Source organism: Penicillium odoratum (genome assembly GCF_028828045.1).
Source record: "Penicillium odoratum strain IBT 22623 chromosome Unknown utg000006l_segment0_segment0, whole genome shotgun sequence".
Taxonomy (NCBI): Eukaryota; Fungi; Ascomycota; class Eurotiomycetes; order Eurotiales; family Aspergillaceae; genus Penicillium; species Penicillium odoratum.
Window position 1 is genome coordinate 4868189 of NW_026643148.1, and position 21017 is coordinate 4889205.

At 48.8% G+C, this 21017-nt stretch overlaps 3 protein-coding genes across 3 annotated transcripts; 1 reads left to right on the forward strand and 2 right to left on the reverse strand.

The window, feature by feature from the left end:
- Positions 1–7086: 7086 nt before the first annotated feature.
- Positions 7087–7389, forward strand: N7520_010229 (uncharacterized protein; the record flags this gene model as incomplete). The annotated part of the gene is made up of 1 exon (XM_057144163.1): positions 7087–7389. The coding sequence occupies one exon, from the start codon at positions 7087–7089 to the stop codon at positions 7387–7389; it is 303 nt and encodes a 100-aa protein (XP_056993451.1).
- A 3208-nt stretch (positions 7390–10597) lies between these two features.
- Positions 10598–14039, reverse strand: N7520_010230 (reverse transcriptase; the record flags this gene model as incomplete). The annotated part of the gene is made up of 4 exons (XM_057144164.1): positions 10598–10646; positions 10690–12100; positions 13056–13147; positions 13435–14039. 4 exons carry the CDS (start codon positions 14037–14039, stop codon positions 10598–10600), a joined length of 2157 nt encoding a protein of 718 aa, XP_056993452.1.
- A 56-nt stretch (positions 14040–14095) lies between these two features.
- Positions 14096–16054, reverse strand: N7520_010231 (uncharacterized protein; the record flags this gene model as incomplete). The annotated part of the gene is made up of 1 exon (XM_057144165.1): positions 14096–16054. One exon carries the CDS (start codon positions 16052–16054, stop codon positions 14096–14098), a length of 1959 nt encoding a protein of 652 aa, XP_056993453.1.
- Positions 16055–21017: the final 4963 nt, after the last annotated feature.

The following is a 21017-nucleotide window of genomic DNA, read 5'->3' on the forward strand; positions in this document are numbered from 1 at the left end:
TCCGTACTTCAAATCGACATGTTCGTAGACGAGTTCGGCAAGTTCTCCGGCGGTAATCGTAGTCGTGACGGGTAAGAAAATGCAGTATTTCGTAAACCTATCGACAATGACTAAAATAGCATCAACACGCTCGTTTTTGTAAAGGACAGGGGGAAAACCTGTGATGAAATCCATGGAGATCTCAGCCCATGGCCTTTTTGGCTGTGGTAAGGGTTGAAGTGCTCCATAAGGCTTATGCCTTAGGGCCTTTACACCTTGACACACGGGGCATGACGAGACATAATCGATAACATCTCGATTCATCTTTGACCAATGGAATTTCCGCTTTAAAAGCTCTTCAGTACGATTTCGACCGAAGTGTCCGGAGTGGGGGTCGTCATGATAGAGTTCAAGAACCTTCTGACGAACAACCCCATCAGGGATAAAGAGCCGCTTACGATACCTTAAAAGGCCTTCAGCATCAATCTCCCACCCGATCCGGTTAGGAATCTCTCCTAAAACGGCATCCTTTCGCATCTTGGTCTCAGGATCGTCACCCTGGGCCTTCGCAATAAGGGCCTTCAAATCCGAATTTGGACTTGATGATAGAACATTTTCGTTCTGAGCAGCATAAACACATGCGCTTTGGGAAATAGAATAAGCAGAACTTAACGATTCCCAAACAGACCAATCCACTGTTTCAGCAGCATCTCGCCTGCTAAGCGGGCCCTCTACGTCCACGCTTGATTGGGTTTCGGGAGCGACCCGTTGAAGAAACTGAACCTTAGCGAATTTGCTTCGGATCATAGAAAGAAGGCTAACTGAATCAGGCTTTTCTGAATTCGGCTGCCGAGATAGACCATCTGCCGGGTTGGATTTGCCCGAGCGATGTCGAATCTCAATATCAAAGGGGGTAAGCACCATACACCATCGCGCCTGTCTACCGTTCAACCTGGGTTGCTTCATAAAAGTTTGCAGGTTGTAGTGATCTGTAAGCACCTCGATGGTATACTGGCTACCCTCTAGATAATGTCGCCAGCTTTTAAAAGACTGAACGATGGCGAAAAGCTCCTGATCCGGAGTCGAATAATTCAACTCCGCTCCGGTAAACTTCCGCGACCAAAAGGCCACTGGGTGCCAGACGTCATGATCGTCTGGCTGGGAAAGAATTCCGGACATGCCGAGATTCGAGGCATCCGTCTCCAATCGAATCCTCCTTGAAGGATCAAAATATCGAAGGAGAGGTGCTTCCCTAAAAGATCCGATTAGTGTACGAAACGCACGTAATTCGGGCTCGCTTAGCTGCACGGATCCAGGTTTTTTCCCATTTTTACTCCCCTTGAGGAGATCAGTAAGTGGCAGCGCTATCAAAGAGTAGTTCTTGATAAAGCGTCGGTAAAAGTTGCAAAATCCAAGGAACACTTGGATATCATGGTAGGTCTTAGGGACCTCCCACGATTCGATAGCGGAAATCCGCTGAGGATCCATAGATATACCCCCTTGTCCAATAATGAACCCGAGGAAATCGACTTCTGATTGGTAGAAGGTGCATTTTGACACTTTTGCGTATAATTGTGCATCTCGGAGACGTATAAGCACTTGCTTTATATGCTCCGTGTGCTCATCTCTCGATTTCGAGAAGATGAGAATATCGTCTAAATAGGCGATACAGATGATATCAAGAAGTCCATGCAAAGCAGTATGGATATACGACTGAAAGGTAGCAGGAGCGTTAGTTAGCCCAAAAGGCATAACCGTATACTCGAAGTGGCCGTACCGTGTACGAAAAGCTGTCTTCCATTCGTCGCCTTCCTTGATTCGGATCCGATAGTACGCATCCTGCACATCGACTTTTGAAAAGTGAGTAGCGCCAGATAATCGGTCGAGGATCTCCGAAATCAAGGGTAAAGGGTAACGATTTTTAACCGAAACTCGATTGAGTCCTCGGTAATCAACGCATAACCTTAATCCTCCGTCCTTTTTAGGTACGAAGAGGATTGGAGCGCCAGCGGGGCTCTTTGAGGGTCGGATTCGACCATTTTGGAGATTTTCGTCTAGGTATCGACGTAATTCCGCCAATTCTGTTTGCGAAAGTGGGTAAATTGGTCCAAAAGGAGGTGTTGCTCCAGGTGTTAACTCAATGGAGTGGTCAGAGTTCTTAAAAGGGGGTAACGTCTTCGATTTCACGTTCTCGAAAACGTCCCGAAACTCCTCCAATTCAGGTGGTAACCCTTGCGGATCCACCCCTGAATCGTCCTCGTTTTCGGGTTTATACACCTCTTCGGGTAACTTGACCACAGCGAAGACACATACTTCATTTCTGCACTTTTTGGCGAATCTCCAAGGCGTTTCGATAATAGTGGACGATACTGAGGTTTCGAACCACCACATACGATTCGCAGGTGATAAGTGTATCTTCAGGTCACAGAGAGTGGTCATGGATAATAAAACAGGGCTTCCTTGAGGTCTCGGGTCCCTATCGACAGCGACACATACTCTCTCGAAGGTTTTAGTAGTACCCCTTGAATCTTTAATACTGAGGGGAACCCTCCATACTCCATATGTGGGTACAAGGACGTCCCCGATAGCACGGATCAAGGGTTCTGTTGTCTTGGCTTGCTGCAGATGCTGACTTTTTGCAAATTCGTAGCTAACTAGGTCGACTTCGGCTCCAGTATCGAGATCCGCATGGGTCTCGGTGCCGTTTCGTAGCCGAATCGGGATGAATAATCGAGTTGCTGTGCCAAGTTGGGGTAAGGATTGGGTCGAAGACGGCTGGCCATCCTGCTCGACCCTCACACTTTTCCCGCCTTAGCCGATTGCGCTTTTACAGCGTTTGCAGGATTTTTCTTGCACTCTGGGCTGTTGCCATAGTGGTCAGGACTCGAACAGTTGATGCACTCCTTCTGCTGGGTCTTGGGATTCAGCTTCCAAATCCAGTGAGCGGGGTGTGTGTTTGTAGAGTCCTTAGGTGATTCAGTAGCGTTTCTTCTAGGAATCCCCCTTGGAGCTTGACGGGGTCTTCCTCGGAAGTTACCTCGGCCTCTCTTCACTGGGGTAGGTGCTTCCGTATTTATGGTGGAATTGCTATTCTGTGCCCTTTTTGGGTTTTCTTTTGGTGTATGCCCTTGGGGTTTCACCTTGTTTTGGATGATGGTCCAGTGGCGATTCGCTTCTGCAACCATATCCTTAAGGGTTTCAGGCAACTGGCCTGCCCGGGCAATAATGATTGCATCTTTGAGGTTTCGTTGAAGCTTTGAGTAGTAGATCTGAGCACGACGCTGCTCGGAAGGCTTCTCGAAGAAGCGTTCTAAACTTAGTAGATACTGGTGGAATTCGATAGGTGTCTGGGTTGGGCGCTGCTTTGCTTCTTCGAATCGATCTTGATAATCGATAATGCCAGTGGACATATTGGCAATAAGCTCATCTGTCCATTCCTTGAAATACGTCCACGTATGGGTAGCGTATCGGGCTTCATCCTCATCAAGTTCTTCGATGTGTGTAAACCACCGTTGTCGACAGTCTTCGTCCATATTGAAAGAAGCAGCGATAATCTGGGCATCTTCGGTCTTGAATTGCCGTGGGGCAGCACGGAATATCTGTTCGTGATTTTTGAACCATTCCTGCTGCTGTTGTAGGCTGAAGTGAAGAGTGAAAGGTTTTTTCAAGTCCGGTAGCTTCAGATCCTTTTTATGGACGTGTCCACTTCGGTCCGAGTCCGAATCGGTTCCTTCTCGGGGGCGTTTCGAAGTATGTTTTTGGACTTGTTTCTCTAGCTCTTCAATTCGCTTAAGGAGACGGGCGGTCATGAGCATGTTCTTCTCTTTCTCCCTAAGTTCTCTAATTGTGGGGTCACTCAGGGATTCGCCTATGGAAGCGAGCGGTTCGAGGTCCGAATCGTCATCGTCTCGAGGTGGTTCCGTGGTGGAGTCGATCGGGGTTGGATCCACGGTCGGCGCTAGCTCCACCGGGTCCACCGAAGGTTGTGGGTTACTGCGAGTAGTACGCACCATCTTTTCTTCTCTATCATATCAAAGAAGAATCAGAATTGTTAGGGTTTATGGATAAGATAGAGGGAGAATAGATGGGTTGTAAAAAAGCAGTAATCAGATTTGTATCAAAACTGATTCTTGAAGGAATCGTAGGTACTAAGAGAGAGATGGGCTTTATACCCCGCACTCTCTCGGCAAGGTCAGCTGAGGTCACATGAGAGAACTTCCAGATACTCCTTGTCAGTTTCGTGACACATCTTTTGAGAGTAAAGAAAATTTTTATCGAATTGCACTAATTTAACAGAATATAGAGAACAATATATATAAAAGTGATTCATTTTATTCATTTAATTAGATTAGTTTACTCAGAAATCAGCCAAAAGAAGACTATAGAGTAGGAAGGCCACTGGAAGATTGAAGTTTTTCTTCTTGGCGCGATGGGTTGAAATTTTTTGACGATCTTAAACATAAGTTGGGCTGGGAATTGGGTTATTATTGGGTTTTTTGGGCTTTTACTGGGTTTTGGCTGGGCTTTCTGGGTTATTACTGGGCTTTAGCTGGGCTTTCTGGGTTATTGTTGGGCTTTCTGGGTTATCTCTACATCATATGTAACTCTCTAGCCAATCAAACCTAATTCTTCTTATTACCCCCTCATCATGATTGATGTATCATGTTTATTTAACTTATTCCCTACTACCTAAAGATACTATTACTTATTAGGTGTCTCTTTAATCAATCCTCCCTTACATTCAATATTGATCATAGAGCTAATTCATCATGTCACAAAGTCAGCACTCTAACTTCGCATCCTCAATTTATGACGGCGAGATAGATAATCTTAGCTATCTTACAACACCAAACCCCCCAGCCACTCCATCTGGTAGTCAATACACGCTTGATGCCTCCGAACAAGACTTTCTCCGACCTCTCCGACCGGTAGTTCCTTCCTCTTTTACGCGCGTTGGACCCGACCGAAGGAAAGCCTTTGTTCTCTATGAAAGAATGGCCCATAGTGAATGGGTGGACTGGTGGTTACAGACTGATTATGGGAGAAAAAGTAAGATCAACTGGGACTCAACCCGACATGCGGAGATTTGGAGCCAGTTCCACCAAGTTGCCCATAATATGGATGGTGCGCCAAAGGTAATGTGTCAACGCTGTGATGCTATCCTTGAGCATCCATACACAGTTAATCCAAAGGCAAAGGGTAAGGCGCAATACCATGGCACATCGACAATACAAAGACACCTTAAGACAGCAGGGTGTTTAAAGGCCGGGCAAGGGAAGGGGAATGAGATCACTAAATTTCTAAAGAATGGGGTATGTTCGATCATTTCTTTGATCCTATCTTCGGCCAAAGTCAGTGTCTAATATCTTGACTAATATATTTTGGGGAATACTAGAGACTACCGATGGATGATAATACGCCCTTTTCACAAGAATCATGGGAAGAAGACCTCCTCCAATTTTTAACACTTAATCGACTCCCACTTCACCTTATTGAGCATCCCTCGCTCCGGCGTCTGATTTCTCGGGCTCGCTGCGCCCCAAGCCTACCAATAATCCCCTCTGCCGATACAATCCGCCGCCGATTAACAAGCATTGTTAAAGACCGGCAAGAAGGCATACTTCGGAGATTACCAGTTGGCTCAAAGATATCAATTGCGCTTGATTGTTGGACGTCTCCCTATTCGCAGTCGTTTATGGCAATCACAGGCTATTTTATTGATGCTGATTGGAGGTACCATAAGGTACTTCTTGGCTTTAAGCCAGTTTATGGTTCGCATACAGGTGCGAATCTAAGTGGTGTGCTCCTTCAAACTCTTATGGAGCATAATATTAAAGGCCGAGTGTTTGGAATCACCACGGATAACGCATCGAATAATAAGACTTTGGTTACTTCTCTCCAGCAGTCTCTCCAGCAGGCTCTCGCAGATGATGTGATTCTTCCTCGAATTCCATGCCTTGCTCACGTTATCCAGCTCAGTCTCCAGCAGCTTCTTGGCCGTATCAAGGCAAATCCATTAAATGAGTTAGCCGAGACAAAGTGGACAGAGAAGCAGTCAAGACTGGCAAAGCTTAACGCGCAGCACCAAGTACGTGAGATTTCCTATACCTTGAATAAGGTCCGCTTTCTCGCTATCTACGTCAATGCGAGTCCTCAGCGCCGGGAAATATTCTATAATCTCCAGACAACAGACGTGAAGCTAGTGCCTATCCAAGATGTGAAAACTCGATGGAATTCAACCTTCTTGATGCTTCGCCGGGCAAAGCGTCTACGTGATATCTTTGCCCCATTCTGTACGGAGTACGACTGCGAGGAGATGCTACTAAATGACGAAGAGTGGCGCCAAGTTGACTATCTTCTTTGCATTACTGAGCCTTTCTTTGATTATACAACTCAACTGTCAAAGACTCGTGATGTCACAGCGCATTATATCTTCAAGATTTATAATAAGCTCTTTGAACACCTTGAACAGTCAATGAAACAGCTACGACGAAAGCGCGTTCCATGGAAGCAAGAGATGCTCCACGCGCTAGAAGCTGGTCGGGTTAAGCTTGATGAATATTACTCTCAAACTGGTGGTATTCAAGGACATCTCTACGCTATCAGCACAATGCTTGCGCCTGTGAACAAGTTTAAATTCTTCCTAACAAACGATTGGGATCAGGAATGGCGCGATACGTATCGCAACTCCTTCCAACAGGCACTTATTCCATACCAAGAGCAACTCTCAACGCTTAGCCAGTCCTTAGATGGAACCCGCCCGGTTGTTCAATTAAGCTCAAAGCTTGATAAAATGTTAGATGAAAGTATAGCACAACCAGAGACAGCGACTAATGAAATCACCCAGTATCTTGATAGTGGTACGTTTTTCGAATCCTTTACGATATCATACTAACTGGTTAATAGATACTATTCATCTTAGGCCTCTTGCCTTCTGGAGAGTTCTGGAGAGAGCACCAAACTCGCTTTCCAGCAATTGCTGCCCTTGCACGGGATACACTTTCCTTCCCGGCAACAGGTGCAGGTGTTGAACGACTCTTTAATACTGCTCGGGATATCTGTCATTATCGTCGAGGGAGACAAAAGAAGCAGACAATTGAAGAGCTAATGATGTTTCTTTGTACTTCAAGGTTTGATATTGAAGAGAAGGAGGCGAAGTATCTAGAGAAATTCTTCTCTCATATCGAGATAGAAACAGCGAAGGAAGAGAAAGATGATAAGCTTGAGGAGGTGGAATTTGACTTGATTAGTGATACTGAGGAGGCAGACGAGGAGACAAGTGATCATGTACAGCTAGATGAGGTAGATGAGCCCCAGCTTCCGGCACCTGAGAATAGTACCCAGGTACGGGCATCAGGACGGAAACGTAAGGCTCGAGAGGATGAGGTCTTTGAGTATTACTCAAAATGATTGTACATAATTTTCTCATCGGGGGGCAGCCCCCCGATGAATTTTCAATAGAATACACTATTTCTATCCTGGCATACTTTTCTTGTTGTAAAGGGAATACGCACTATTACAGGCAAAAACCGCATGATTAATGCAAAGAAAAAAAGTCACGGGTCTTGGCATGTCTGTTATGTTTGTGGCCCAAGTTGGGGGCCCGGACCCAGGCTGGGCTGGAGCTCTGGGCCCAGAGCCCAGCGCTGGGTTGGAGTCCTGGGCCCAGAACCCAACCCAGCCTGGGTTGGGCCCGGGTTGGGCCCGGGTTGAGTTGGGCTTTGCGGAAGTCTAGTTCTAAGGACCACTAGCCCTATAGCTGTAGGCGCATTTGTCGGGATCATAGACGCTAGCGATAGCTTCGTAACCGCTCCTTAGATAGCCTCCACCATAGTTACCCTTATAGCAATCGTTAATCTCACTTTGCCACGCACCAGCCTCGCAACAGAAAGCTTTAGTTCCGCGACCGCATTTATTATAGTTATACTTAGTAGGATCTCTACCCCACGAGGAGTAAAATAGTGTTATCTCTCCCTAATAGTATTAACCATTGCAGTCACCACCGTTACCGCGCCAAGTGCACTTTGTTGGATATATAGTGGAAGGGCAGTATATAGGTTTGCCATAGCCTGAGCCATATCTACCTATATCATATCCGATTTTGACATTTCCAGTACTATATGAGGATACCTAAGGATTGTCCATATTCACACAATCTGTAAAACGAGTATATTCTTATCCATTCTTGCTTAACCAATCCTAGGCCACTGCCTTTGCATTTTTAAGTGGGTTTGAGACCCCGCTAATAGGCGATTGGAGCAGGCCTTACCGACCAGTGAATTGCTTATCATCCATATCAGATAACTAAATCATCAATCCTCCTAGACTATTCGGTTATCAGCGCGTCTATTCTTCGAAGGTAATCAATTCTGGGTTATTAAAGTCCTTTCTTACCCTGTCGAATTCGCCTAGGCCACTTTTTGTTTAAATATCATATTGTTGTCGAATAAAACCCACTAGTCTTCATCATAAGTGAAATAATTAACCGCGTCCCTCTCATCATAAATAGGGGTAATTGTTTACGATCGCTTCTTAGAGCTAGATATCGTTAACCCATCTAAGAGGTCCATGATTTCTGTTAGTAGAGTAAGTCAGTTCATACATATAGTAAAAAACACTTCAGCTTAATATTACCAAAGTATCCTAGAATACCGGCCGTGTCGGTACAAGAACCAGGGTTCGCTGCACTACTGAAAGCACATCTAGGGGTATTATAGCTAGAGTCTATAAGCTAGAACGAGCGACCATAGAAGCCTATCCCAAGAACAACTTTAGAGGGAGAGATTCCCACACGCTAAAGTAACTTAATACTGGACTTGATCTCGGTCAAATTTGTATATCCCTGTACAATGCTGCCAATAGTATTGTTCTAGTCCTAGAACCTATAAAGGTCGTAGGACATGAGATTGATCCAATCGACGTATTTAACCATTCTAGGGAGGTCGAACTAGCGAAGATACCAATACGACGAGGGAATGGTAAAGATTAGGCTAAGAGACCGGACAGATTTGTTAAACGTGTCTCGCAGAGTCTTAAGCAAGAGGACTGTCAGGGTGCAGGCTGGCAGGGTTATAATAGGAGAAGACCGGCGGGATCGGGTCGGGTTCAGAGGGTTTCTAATTGATCCGGCAGCAGGTCGGCGGACGGTCTAGCGTAAGCTATTATACAAGACGTAGCTCGAAGAGCTACAACAGGATCCAGATCGGAAGTGCAGATAAACAAGATATAGATCACGTGCCCGTGATCTCCCTTATCGGTCTTAGCGGGTCCCTACGGACCCTATCAGGACACACCGTGACAAGGACATAATTCTCTATATCCTCTGTCTTGCCACCACGATCCGGGGCACCTGGGTATTCCCTAGGGAGGATATCTGGTCAGTTAAAATCAGGTTAAATGAAGGGCTTAGCATATAAGTACTAATTAATATCTAAGCCATCGAATCCATACTGGTTTTTTTTTTTTTTTTTTTTTTTGTATTCATTCATGGATCTGTCAGGCTTTTGGCCCGATTTGCCAGTAGGGCACTATAGGATAGCCGGAACAACTATATCACCAAGTGGTAATAACGCTAATCGGATGCAACTGTAGGCTATTTGGTAGGCGGATAGGGTGGGGGGGGGGGGGGGGGGAAGGAAGGCAAATAGTGCAAACAGGTCCGCCAAGACCAAAATAGCCAAACAGTGCAAACACCAAAACCTCGGCACGCCCCTTCTCCGCGTACGCTCAACCTCTCTCCTTCACTTGCACCCCTTCAACGCGCCCGTCTTCGCTCGCCAGATCGTGTCTCGCAGTTTAACCTTACCCGTACTCACATACCGCTAACGCTGGTAGAAGCAAAGTGATCAGCTGACCGTGCGCAGGCCTGAGACGTCCCCGCAAGCATCTCCCATGGTGTTCGATCGTGTGTTATCCCTCCGTCTTCGAATAACGCAGTGGCCCCTAGGCGCCCGAAGGGCCTAGGAGATTAGTGGATCGGTGGTTTCTGGAGGCCCGTGGGCACTCCAAGGAATGAGTGGCCGCTACGCGGCTGCTATGGTGTGGTATGTCTCTGGTAGGTGGCGGAATTGGCCGAGAAGGCGTGTGGCTAGTATGAAGGAAGCTGCTTTAGGTGCGCGCTCTGGCTCAGTGAGCCAGGACGTCCATACGCCCGGGGGGCGGTCGATACCAAGGGTATTGGCGCGGAGCGTAGCAAAGCGGGGACAGGTCAGCAGCACGTGCTTCGTGTCCATCTTACCACGCTCGCAGTGGTGGCAGGCCGACGGGTCTAGGTCCGGCACCCCGTTCTCGAGTGCCCGAGCTACCCTTTCGTCCCGCCAGGCGGAGATGGTTGACAGATATGCTGGTAGGGCCAGCTTACCTGCTTGCATCTGGATAAGTGCAGCGCTAGTGGGTCTGCGGAGTGGCTCATGGAGCTGAAATACTGCTTTTGTGGGCTCTGGAAAGAGGTCTCGGACGTATTCACCGTGGGCGGAGGTCGTCCACTCGCGTGTCCACGCCTCTAACGTTTGCTCACGTAAGGTGGCTTTGGCTGCGGTAAGGAGTAGTGGTGTCGTCGTAGGCGTGGCTGTGGATTCGGCTGCTTCTTTGGCCATCTGGTCGACCCGCTCGTTGCCGGCTACCCCGACATGTCCGGGTAGCCAGTTGATGCGGACCTGCCATACAGGCTGTACTCGGTCCAGTAGCTCCGCGATTTCTCGTAGCACGTACTGGCCTGAGCTTCGCCGCGGGCGTGCGAAAGCGAGAATCGCAGCCTGGCTGTCTGTGAAGATCGTAGCAGTAGCGGTGGTATCGGTAGTATCGGTAGTATCTGTTTCTGCGCGGAAGCCCTCGCACGTCTGTCGAAAGCTTATCTCCGTGTCGAATCGACGGAGTGCGAGCTTGATTCCGTGGAGTTCTGCCACGTAGATCGAATCTGTGGGGTGTAGCACCGCCACCTCTCTCCCCACGGAGGTGAGGGCAGCAGCCCCTACGCCTGCTGGGTTATCGAGCTTGCTACCGTCGGTATAAGCTATTGCGGTGTTAGGCCCGTAGGGCCCAGCGGCCCTAAGGATTTCGTTATGCTGCGCGATTGCTGTGTCTTTGCTTGCGGCGATCTGCACTTTTGGCGGCTGCCACCACGGGGCCACTGCGTACGGCTTGATCAGCTCAAGGTCGTGCACGTCGATTCCACGGTCTTGGAGATGCTTCTCAAGGCGCTGCAGCGGGGTAGTCATAGCTTTCTGGATAGGTCCGAGATTGCGGTGGCTGTCTTGGCAGTATAGCCGTAGCGTTGCCCTATCGACTGGCGTACGTCTGCGGAAGATAGTGCGGAGTGGGTGGGTATGAATACGGAGACATGTGAGTTCTGCTAGCCGTTGAGTCGCGATTGGCGCTGGTAGGACATAGAGAAGGATCTGTAGCGCAGCCCGGGACGTCGTACGAAACGCGCCGGCGATACGGTAAAGGGCTTGATACTGCATGGATTCGAGAGCGCGGTTCACCTCATTCTCTGTCGTCTTCGCCTGGTAGGCCCCCTTCGTGTACCACGTAGAACAGCCAAAGCTAATCTGTGGAAACAGCACAGCCGTCCACATGCGACGCAGGTGGAGCGTCGTGACCCCCCAGGTCATGCCAGCAATAGAACGGAGGGCCGCGGTCAGTACTGCAGCTCGTTTGCGGCAGCGGAGTAGGTGGTCACGGGCTGTGAGGTTTTCGTTAAGAATGACCCCGAGATAGCGGAGGGACGCCACCGGCTTGATTTCGACGCCCTGAATCGTGACAGAGCCCGTAAGGGCGGGTGTCTGCTGCGGATGGACGCCGTACGGGGGCAGCGCGCCAGCACCCCTCTTCCAAAAGTGAATAAGACCATATTTTGATGGAGAGAACTTAGATGCGTGCCGTTTCGCCCACGTCTCAGCAACAGCGTGTAGTTCGGAGAGAAATTGACAATTGCGAGTAGGGGAAACGCCCCACACAAGGATGCAGATATCGTCGATATATCCCGTCACTAGCACCCGGCCGGGAGCAGCTGCGTGGATATCGTCGATCAGGTCTGAGTTGTAGAAAAGATACAAAATTGGTGATAGTGGTGAACCTTGTGGGATCCCGGTAGCAACCGGTTCGTTTGCACAGCGTCCTTCTTGCAGTAAGAGGGTCGTGCTTCGATTTGATAAGAAGCTGATCAGCCAGTTTGTGATAATCTCCGGGATGCGTCGCTTCCGTAGACAGTGGATCAGTCGTATATGCGAGACGTTATCAAAGGCCCCGCTACCGTCTAACGTGAGAAGCGAAGCGACCCGCCGGTCCTTTCTCCATGCGTCGTATACTGCTTCGAGCAGCATGTGGATAGCATGGTCACAGGAACGGCCGCCACGCCCTCCGATATGCGTTTCTGGCAGTAGGCCATACTCCTCTGCAAGGTATGATAGGCGTGTAGCGATAATCGATTCGAGTGCCTTTCCGAGGGTTTCTAACAGCGAGATCGGCCGCCATGCGTTCGGATTAGTGTAATCTGGCTTGCCTGGCTTCCGGATCACGACTGTTATACTATCTCTGAACGCCCGTGGGCAGTAGCCTAGGATAATGCAGGCGTTGAAGATGGCCGTGATAAAGGTGGAGAATCCTGGTACGTCCAACCCGTGCTTCCACACAGCATTCGGTATGCTAGAGGGGCCCGGGGCGTTGTACGGGGTTGCCCTGCGGATGGCGTGTTCGACTTCTGCTGGGGAAACGGTAGTTGGCATCGGCACGGCGTCCGGGTACGTATATCCGTCGATATCGGAGAGATCTGCGGTAGGGGCCGGTGGGAAAAGTGCTGTGCGGAAGCACGCTGCTTTCTCGTCCGTTGTGGTAAATTCACGTTCGCCAACGCGGAGTGTGGGGGTATGTGAAGACCGGGGGACCCCCCGCGACCTTGCCCACTTTGCTAACCGCCAAAATCCGTCGATAGACGTAGTGGCTTCCTCCACTCTCTCTCTGTGTGCCTGACGGCCCATCTTCTTGCTTTCTCGGCCGAGCTGATGCCGCAGCTGCCGAAAAGCTTCATGATCCTCTTCGTTATGGCTACTTTGCCATGTGCGGCGTGCCCGACGCACCTGCTGCTTCAGCGGGGCGAGTGCAGGCGTATACGTGGGATATGAGCGTCCGGGGTGGATCTTCCGTACGGGGACAGTATCTTTGGATGCCGCTGATACAGCGTCCATCACCCGTTTCACAGCTTCGTCCACTTTCTCAGCTGTATCGAGCACCCAGCCAGGACCCGATATGCTCCACCCTTGCTTCGTGATATATCTCTCAAGGGCCTTACACCAGGCCTCCCAGTCCGTGGCCCGCCAGTCCTGGCGCTCTCTAACCCCTGCTGGCGAGGTACGGACGTCGAATTCAGTGAGAATCGGCACGTGGTCGGCTCCGTACCACCACTGGCGGCATGGAGTGCAGCGAATCACACGGTCCGCGAGAGACGCCGCGGTCCACGTTAAATCGATCGTGCTACGCACAATATTGCCATAGACAGGCCCTTCGAATGTGACTGTGCCTTTCTCTGTGAGTAGATCTAGGCCAAAATCACCCATTATGCGAATCAGGTCGTCTGCGTCGTCGTCCGGCAGCTGGGCCTGCTGGATCGTCGACCACAGCGGGTGGTGGAGGTTGAAATCACCAACCACGACATGCTGCCCACTGTGGTAGCCGCGTAGGGCTACACAGAGCGCGGCTAGACCTTCTTTCACCTCCTGCGTACGCTCTGGGTCGTTGAACTTCCCCGGAAGATATATATTATGCACATGCAGCTGGCCGGCCCCGGTTTCCACGGTCAGCGTGCTGGCGTCTCTGCTGTGGTGTCTGATCGACCACGATTTCGGGTTGATCCCTTTCGATACGAAGAAGCAGACACGGGGCTGCGTGCGTGCTGCTTCCTCGCGGACGGCTGTGGGTGTAGGCCGGAGAAGTGTATGAAACCGGCCACCAAGTGTCTGCGAATGGACGCCCATCTCGGGTTCCATCCAATTGAATATCTCAGGCTCTTGGATAGCCAGGATATCGCACTTCCGCACCCCTTCCTCACCGAAGAGATGCTTCATGACCGTATCGTTCGATTTACGGCAGTTGGCCTGCAGGATTTTCAGCGTTTGGCTTATCATTGCGCGCTCGCTGCGCCTCGAGTGATAGGGCCAGTTCTCTGCGATTGTGTGGGGGCTTCTTGGCTGAGCTCGTCTGAGGACTCGCTGGCGGTACGCCTGCTGCGTCTACGGGTTTGCGTGCCGATATCTTCCAGATTCTCTGTTGTGACGTCCGGCGTAAGGATCTCCACCATATCCGAGGACGGGGCGTGGAGCCCTTCCCACTGCTTTTGCATGGGCTGCACTAGCCGTGGGGTGCCGTACGTGACCAGCTTCCGGTTAACTGTGGTGGTTTTTGGCCGAATACGGCTTGCGGGGACCAAAGGGGCATCTTCACTCTCTGAGCTCGAGGACGGGGCCCGGCGGCGCTTGCTAGGGCTAGCGGACCGGCCTTGGATCCTAACCTCGAGCTTTCTTGCGGGCTGTAGTACGGGCTCTAGCACCTGTTGTGCGCTATTGACTAGCTCACGGGCCGCTTTGCCGATTTGTGAGCCGGAGTATGCTTCTGCGGGGGTAGGGGCAGCTGGGGATGTTGACGTTGATGGGGTAGGGGCTGTGGCCGTCCGGTGGAGCTGAGGGCCCCGGAGACGGTTGATACGGATCATGTCGAGCTGCTCGGCACGCCGAGGGCACTCTCGTTCGAAGGCAAAGTGGTTAATTTTGACCTTAGCTTCTTCAACTGCGGTTTCGTTGTGCCTGATACACACAGCACACTTGGCAGACGCGCGGTTACGGGCATGTGCACATTCCTTGGAGTCGTGAGATCCAGCACAGTACGCGCAGCGGATCTCCCTTCTGCAATTACGGGCGATATGACCGTACGATTGGCACTGGAAGCACTGCTGCAGCCGGTGGCTGCCGTCGAAGAATTGGCAGTCGTGATCCCGCCCCTGCAGCGCCAGGCCGAGAAGAATTGCTTGATTTGCTGCGTCTGGGTCGTCGAATTCGATCACGAGCTTAGCGGTGGTGGTATCGGAGGTTGTGGCCTGTTTCCGGAGGTCGGCCATCTTACGTGCCGGCATGAGCCAGCCGATGTGCATGATATTAGCGGTCGAAGGGATGCGGCGTACGTTCTGTGAACGCAGGCGTTTCGCAGCATCTGGGGCGGAGGGGTCGAAGCTGATCGGCACGCCGTGCATGACAACGGAGAAGGTTTCTCGCTTAAGGTGCGCTTTCGGTCCAAAGACGGCACACCAGCTGTTATCTTGCGGGCTACAGAGGTCAGTCAACTGGCGGACGTCGCGTACGCTGTCGCAACGGAGAAGCACGTCGCCGCTGGGCAGCACAAAGCCGGTAGACACCTCAACCGGAGCGATCTTGGCTTCGTCACAGACGTCTTTGATCGTCCGATTGGCCCGGTGGACCACTTCTTCCGCATGTCGACGTAGCGGATCGACCAGAGAGCGTTCTGTGCCACGGATGATCAGCTGCAGGTCCTCTCGTAGCACCCGCTGCGGTGCAGGGGCGCTACCGGTGCTGAGGCCATTGGTGGAGAGTGTGCCGTTGGTGTGGGCTCTGTTCAGCCAGCCGGAGACAAGAGAGGATTCGGTATTGCTGCGAAGTGCAGCTCGGTAATCCATTGGCCGGCGGGAGCCAGCAGGGTTCGCAGTAGCAGCGGCGGCAGCTGCGACGGCCTGGGTGTCGATAGACGCCTGCAATTTGTGATACAGGTCGGCCTGCTTGCTGGCATGCTCGTCGAATATCGCGCGCAGGCGCTGCAGCTCCGCCAGCAGCTCGCTGTCCGTCATCCTCTTCGCCAGGGAGATCACGGCGTCAAAGAAGCCGTGCAGCTTGGCTGGCGGTGGGGGGTCACGGTTCTCGTCTGTTGCAGACTTCCATAGCACGGCTGTTTTCTGTATTTTTGCTGCTGTGGCGCGTAGATCGTGGCTGCTGTCGATCGCTGGCGGATCGGGCCAGTCTGCCACGTTTTGAGGTGTCGGCCGGGCGGTCGGCCCCTTTTTTGACTTTTTCGCCATCGCGGGCCGCAAAACCACGCTTTTTCAGCGCGCAGCGGGTAACCGACGATGTACGTAAGTAGAAATTAGGTTCAATCGAACCGTGGAAATGAGACGCTTAATTTGCTGTCCACCAATGGGCGTCCAGGCTGCTGTAGCTGTGGGGCGCGTTTCGCACAAAAGATTGTGTGTCTGGAATCCATACTGGTCTAAAAACTTAACGACATTATCGGCAAATATTTGTCTTTTAGTCGTATCGGCCGCAATTTCTCCAAAGAGAGGCTGAGTATCGGTATCGTTGTCTGAAAACGTCTACCCTCCGATACTGATAAAGACCTCGAGCTCGGAGTTTCTAGATTTGAAAGTCTTGACGTCTGCAGCTGTTTTAAAGAGATCTGCGGGTGTCTCGCTGTCCATAGTGGTCACTTCATACGTATCTAGATCGATATAAGCAAAAGTAAAATTAATATACGTTAAGCCATCAACAGGCAGACCGTCTGGAGTCATTAGATAGCAGTCTCGGCGGGCACTCCAAGATTCATAGTATCCAATGACTTTGAAATATTTAGTCAGTGGCCGTTATCACTATTGAAGTTTCGGTATATCATTCCTAGTCAAGGAATCTTACACTTACCTCTTTAGTATACGTTTGAGCTTCCACTATCCGGAGGACTTAGGTATAGTTCATAATTACTTTAGTAATTAGTCGAGCAAAATTCTTCTGTCGTTCCACAGAAGCTATATTGTGAATAACTTAGCAAGACATATCTATCAGTGAATTTTCTCATATAATAAATAGATAAAATTGAATAGGAACATACCAAACATTTAAGGGACAGGTTTGATTTTTGATTACCGAATACTCGCCACACTCGGCAACTGCGTCACAATTAGATACACAGCCCGTACCGCAGTACGTCGGACCTGTTGCTCACCAAAGTCAGTAATACAATATATTGAATACTTTAGATTCAGTCAATAATCTTATGACTAACCATATCCGCAGTAACCGCCTACACCACAGCACGCGCCATTCGAGCAGGGGTTATCCGCGCTATAAGAATAGTTATCTCGATCCTGAATACTATACCTGGAGAAATCTCCACCTTTGAAAGAAGAGAAAGAAGGAACGTGGAGGCCTACAATTTACCATAACCGAGGAATATAATGAATGACTACTCCAATCAAGATAATTATGCAAGTGAACACCAAGGGGAGATTCCATCTCCTTATATTAGGCTTTGCCCGGATTACATTGGCCATGGTTTGCCTTACGACTAGACCTCATACCCGCCCGCGGGCGGCCCTCAGAGGGCGGCCTACGGACCCGCCCGCGGGCGGGCGGAGGGCCGGTCCAGCCTGCCCGCGGGTCGGGCTGGTCTTTTACTAGCCCTCATGAGGGCCGCCCGCGGGCTTTTCGAGGGCCGACAAACAGGACAAACAGTACACATACTTTTGAAGACCCATACTCGCATAAATTATGCAGTTTTTCAGCTGTATCTTTAGGTATTTACTTTACACTACTCTTACTGATTTTGACTAGGGTAGTAGTATTTTCTTATGGATTGATAAAAAAGATGAGATAAGTGAGATAAGTGATTTATGAATGGTATTTGCAGCTACTAGATATATGTCTAGTTCGAAGTTTTCCGGCGCTTCCAACCCTCAGTTTCATATCCATTAAGAAGTGTTGAGCGCTGCCGAACCCTCCCTGAATAACGCTGTGTACTAGGTAAGCTAGGCTCACTACTTGTTTTATCCTCTATTAGAGTCCGCTGGCTCTGTTCAACTTCAACAAGGGGCTGGGCTAGGCTAAAAACTTGGGTTCTTGGCGAAGATGCATCACTATCACCATCACTATCATGACCACAATCATCATCTTCCTCATTATCACTGATGGGCTCACACAGTTTCAAGCACGCGAAGTTGACTAGTCGCGTTATGATTATTCTAAGAGAAGTAATCATAGTGATCATGGTAATCATATTATGATCTATCATATTATGACCCACTTTTTCTACTACTACCTTCCTCTATTGGTCAGAATTTGAACGCTAGTTAAGGGCCGCCCTCGAAAAGCCCTCGAAATATGCGGGCGGCCCTCAGTTCAATAATCCGCCCTCAAAAAATGGGTAGTCGTGATGCCCCCCCCCAAAAATCTTCCACAAACTCTTCTACCAAATCATAATTTCTAACACTTTACTATTATACCATATATAATTTAATAGTAATTACTAGCAATATATCAAGTAGTTATCGTAATTTCACCTTTTGATTCAATTTTTAATCATAAATACTAGCATTCGAGATTTAAAGAGAGTATTACTAAGTTCCTATGGAGGATACACTATATACCCTAAGTGCAAATATATATTTCTACAACTTCAACTTGTAGACTTCGCAACATTCAAAATTACCAACCCTATCTTCATAATAGTAGGCTAAAAGTGAATAATATCTATATTACCTATCATTATATACTATAATACTACTTGATTTCTTAAAATTTCTCAATAATAATAAGGTAATAAAGTAGAAATGAAAGATGGAAACCAGAACAGTGTTAAAAAACAGTAATCTATTAGGATGACTGAGCAATATTATGCGTCTAAATTAGGAAAGGTCAACTTTTTTTATGTAAATGCGGGCGGATGAGGGCCGCTCGAGGGCGGCCCTCTGAGGGCTGAGGGTCCCGCCGAGGGCCGGTAGTACCGGCCCTCCAACTGGTGCGGGTCGGGCTGAGGGCCGGGGGTACCGGCCCTCAAAACGTTTTTAATGAGGTCTACTTACGACCAACTGAATCCTTATACTAAGATATCAATAGGATTAGAGGGACAGTAAGGCCTAGGGCTATGATGGAAAAAAAGGAAAGAAAGGAAAAAGAGTAACTGCTAACAACCCAAAACGTCCACTAAGGCTTCGCTTTAAATCCCTCGCCCTTAATTAAATTTTCCTCACGCCAACACAAAAAACTTGACAGATTGAATCAAGCCATTTTCCGCGCACAAATTCTCTCCAAGTGCAAGAATAGAACTCCACTCTTACACTAAATGAAGCCGGAGATGCCGCACCAGCCAGTAGGAGCCATACACATTAGGTCTGTGTCTTGCTATCTAGTACCTATATCCACAAGTCAGTCCCGAAATCGCTCATGGTGAACATCGGAGATTAGAGTGGATCTATTTTTTATTACCAAGACGAAGGAAGAAACTAGTAACCGTGCTTTAGCCAGTGTATCGAAATGGCTAAGGAGAAGACTGGCGTCCGAATGCTACGTCGGCGACAAGTAAGTATTTTGTTCGACCGTGATTTATACTCAACTGCGAGGATCGCTAGGAATGAAGCTTCTTAAGTTTGAACCTCTACTATTAATTCAAAATCTTGTTAAAGGCTTTGCTCACTAGAATAAAAATTATGCAATACCATTTTTCCCTGCGAGTGCCTAAGTAGGGCCATCACCAATTTTTGAGCATTTGCTCTTCGCTTCGTAGAATATTATACTAGCCTCTTAGCGATAGGCGTCTAGCGCTTTATACTCCACTTACACTACTCACGTATTGACCATTCTAATCGTCATTCTTCTCGGTATATAGGATATTTCTATGGTAATTCGACGTATATATTACATGTCCAAATATACAACGTTATATACTAAGTGGGTACTGCGATGGTTAACACGATCCGAGAAGGTTTTGCTACAGCCAAAATTAGGTAACGATTATAGATATATGATTTGCGAGGAACGAGTAATAACAGACAACCGTAGCCTTAAGAGTTCTATAGCTGCTTACTCATCTATCTAGCCAAATAATGCCACCTAGGCACTAGTTTTCAAAGGCTCAAGACCGAAAGCTTACTTATTAGAATAAGCTCGTGCTACACAGTACATTAGATAAACTATGTCCATTAATGTCATATTCACATTTCTATATCTCTGGCCGACAGTGGGATCAGTTAAATCTAGCGCCGTCCAGTACCCATCTCAGTTCGCTTCGAAAGATTCGGCGATGCGACCATTCGGATCTAGGGTCTAAGGGTCCGTTCTGTAAATAACACTAATTTTCAGCCTAGCGGAGAAAAAGGGGTTGAAACTGATTGTTGGCGCATGATTGCCATAGTGTACTGCACTAACAAGCTAGTGGATTTAGCTTCGACCACACATATACCAAACTACAGATTTGCCGCGTTATCGAAGGAGTACTTCCGAGATTCCCGCAGAACGACAGGAATTCATTTTATACAATTTTCATCTTATCTCCGGCTTTCTGCGGGTGCAAATTCTGTCGCACCACAAAGGGTTAAAGAGATGAGTGATCCACCTATATCCATTTTCGTTCCATTTTTTCCATCTCCGCTTCGGAGTGAGATGATCTATTTAGTAATTCCTTTTTGTGGGTCTCGTTCTTAAGATCCTGCATAAAGGTCTTCTATAGGACTAAAACAACACAGGCGTGACATTCCTGTTCCCCTGTATCCTTTCCGGAACTTGGGAAGTCTGGTAGCATGTTTTTAAGCAAAGTAGCAGCCATTTTGGCGCCACTCTGGGTGGCGCCGGTAGTATTTAGTTAGCAATTTAATGATACTACCTTGGATGTGAACTATCCAGGAATGTCTACTGGCTGTATGGTGGCACTGAACACTACGGTGGAATACCCTTCTTTTTTGGCAGATGCGGCTATGGAGTAGGTTCTTACTCCAACTTTCGATTTTCGTTTCCAGAAGTATGGCGCTAACAAGTCAAAGCAACAATTATCTGAGCGTAGATAAGCTATCATCTCTCTGTCTAGACGAGTGCAAAAAATCACTGTAAGCTGTACGGGACACCATCTAGGAGGCCTGCACCGCCGATAGTGACGTGATTGTCGATGGTGGAATCGCCTATCCGGCGACTTGGGTGATTAACCATTTTATCTACATTTATAACATCTCCTATCAAACAGATCCGTACGTGAATCACTTTCGGAGATATTGGTTCTCGCTCGAC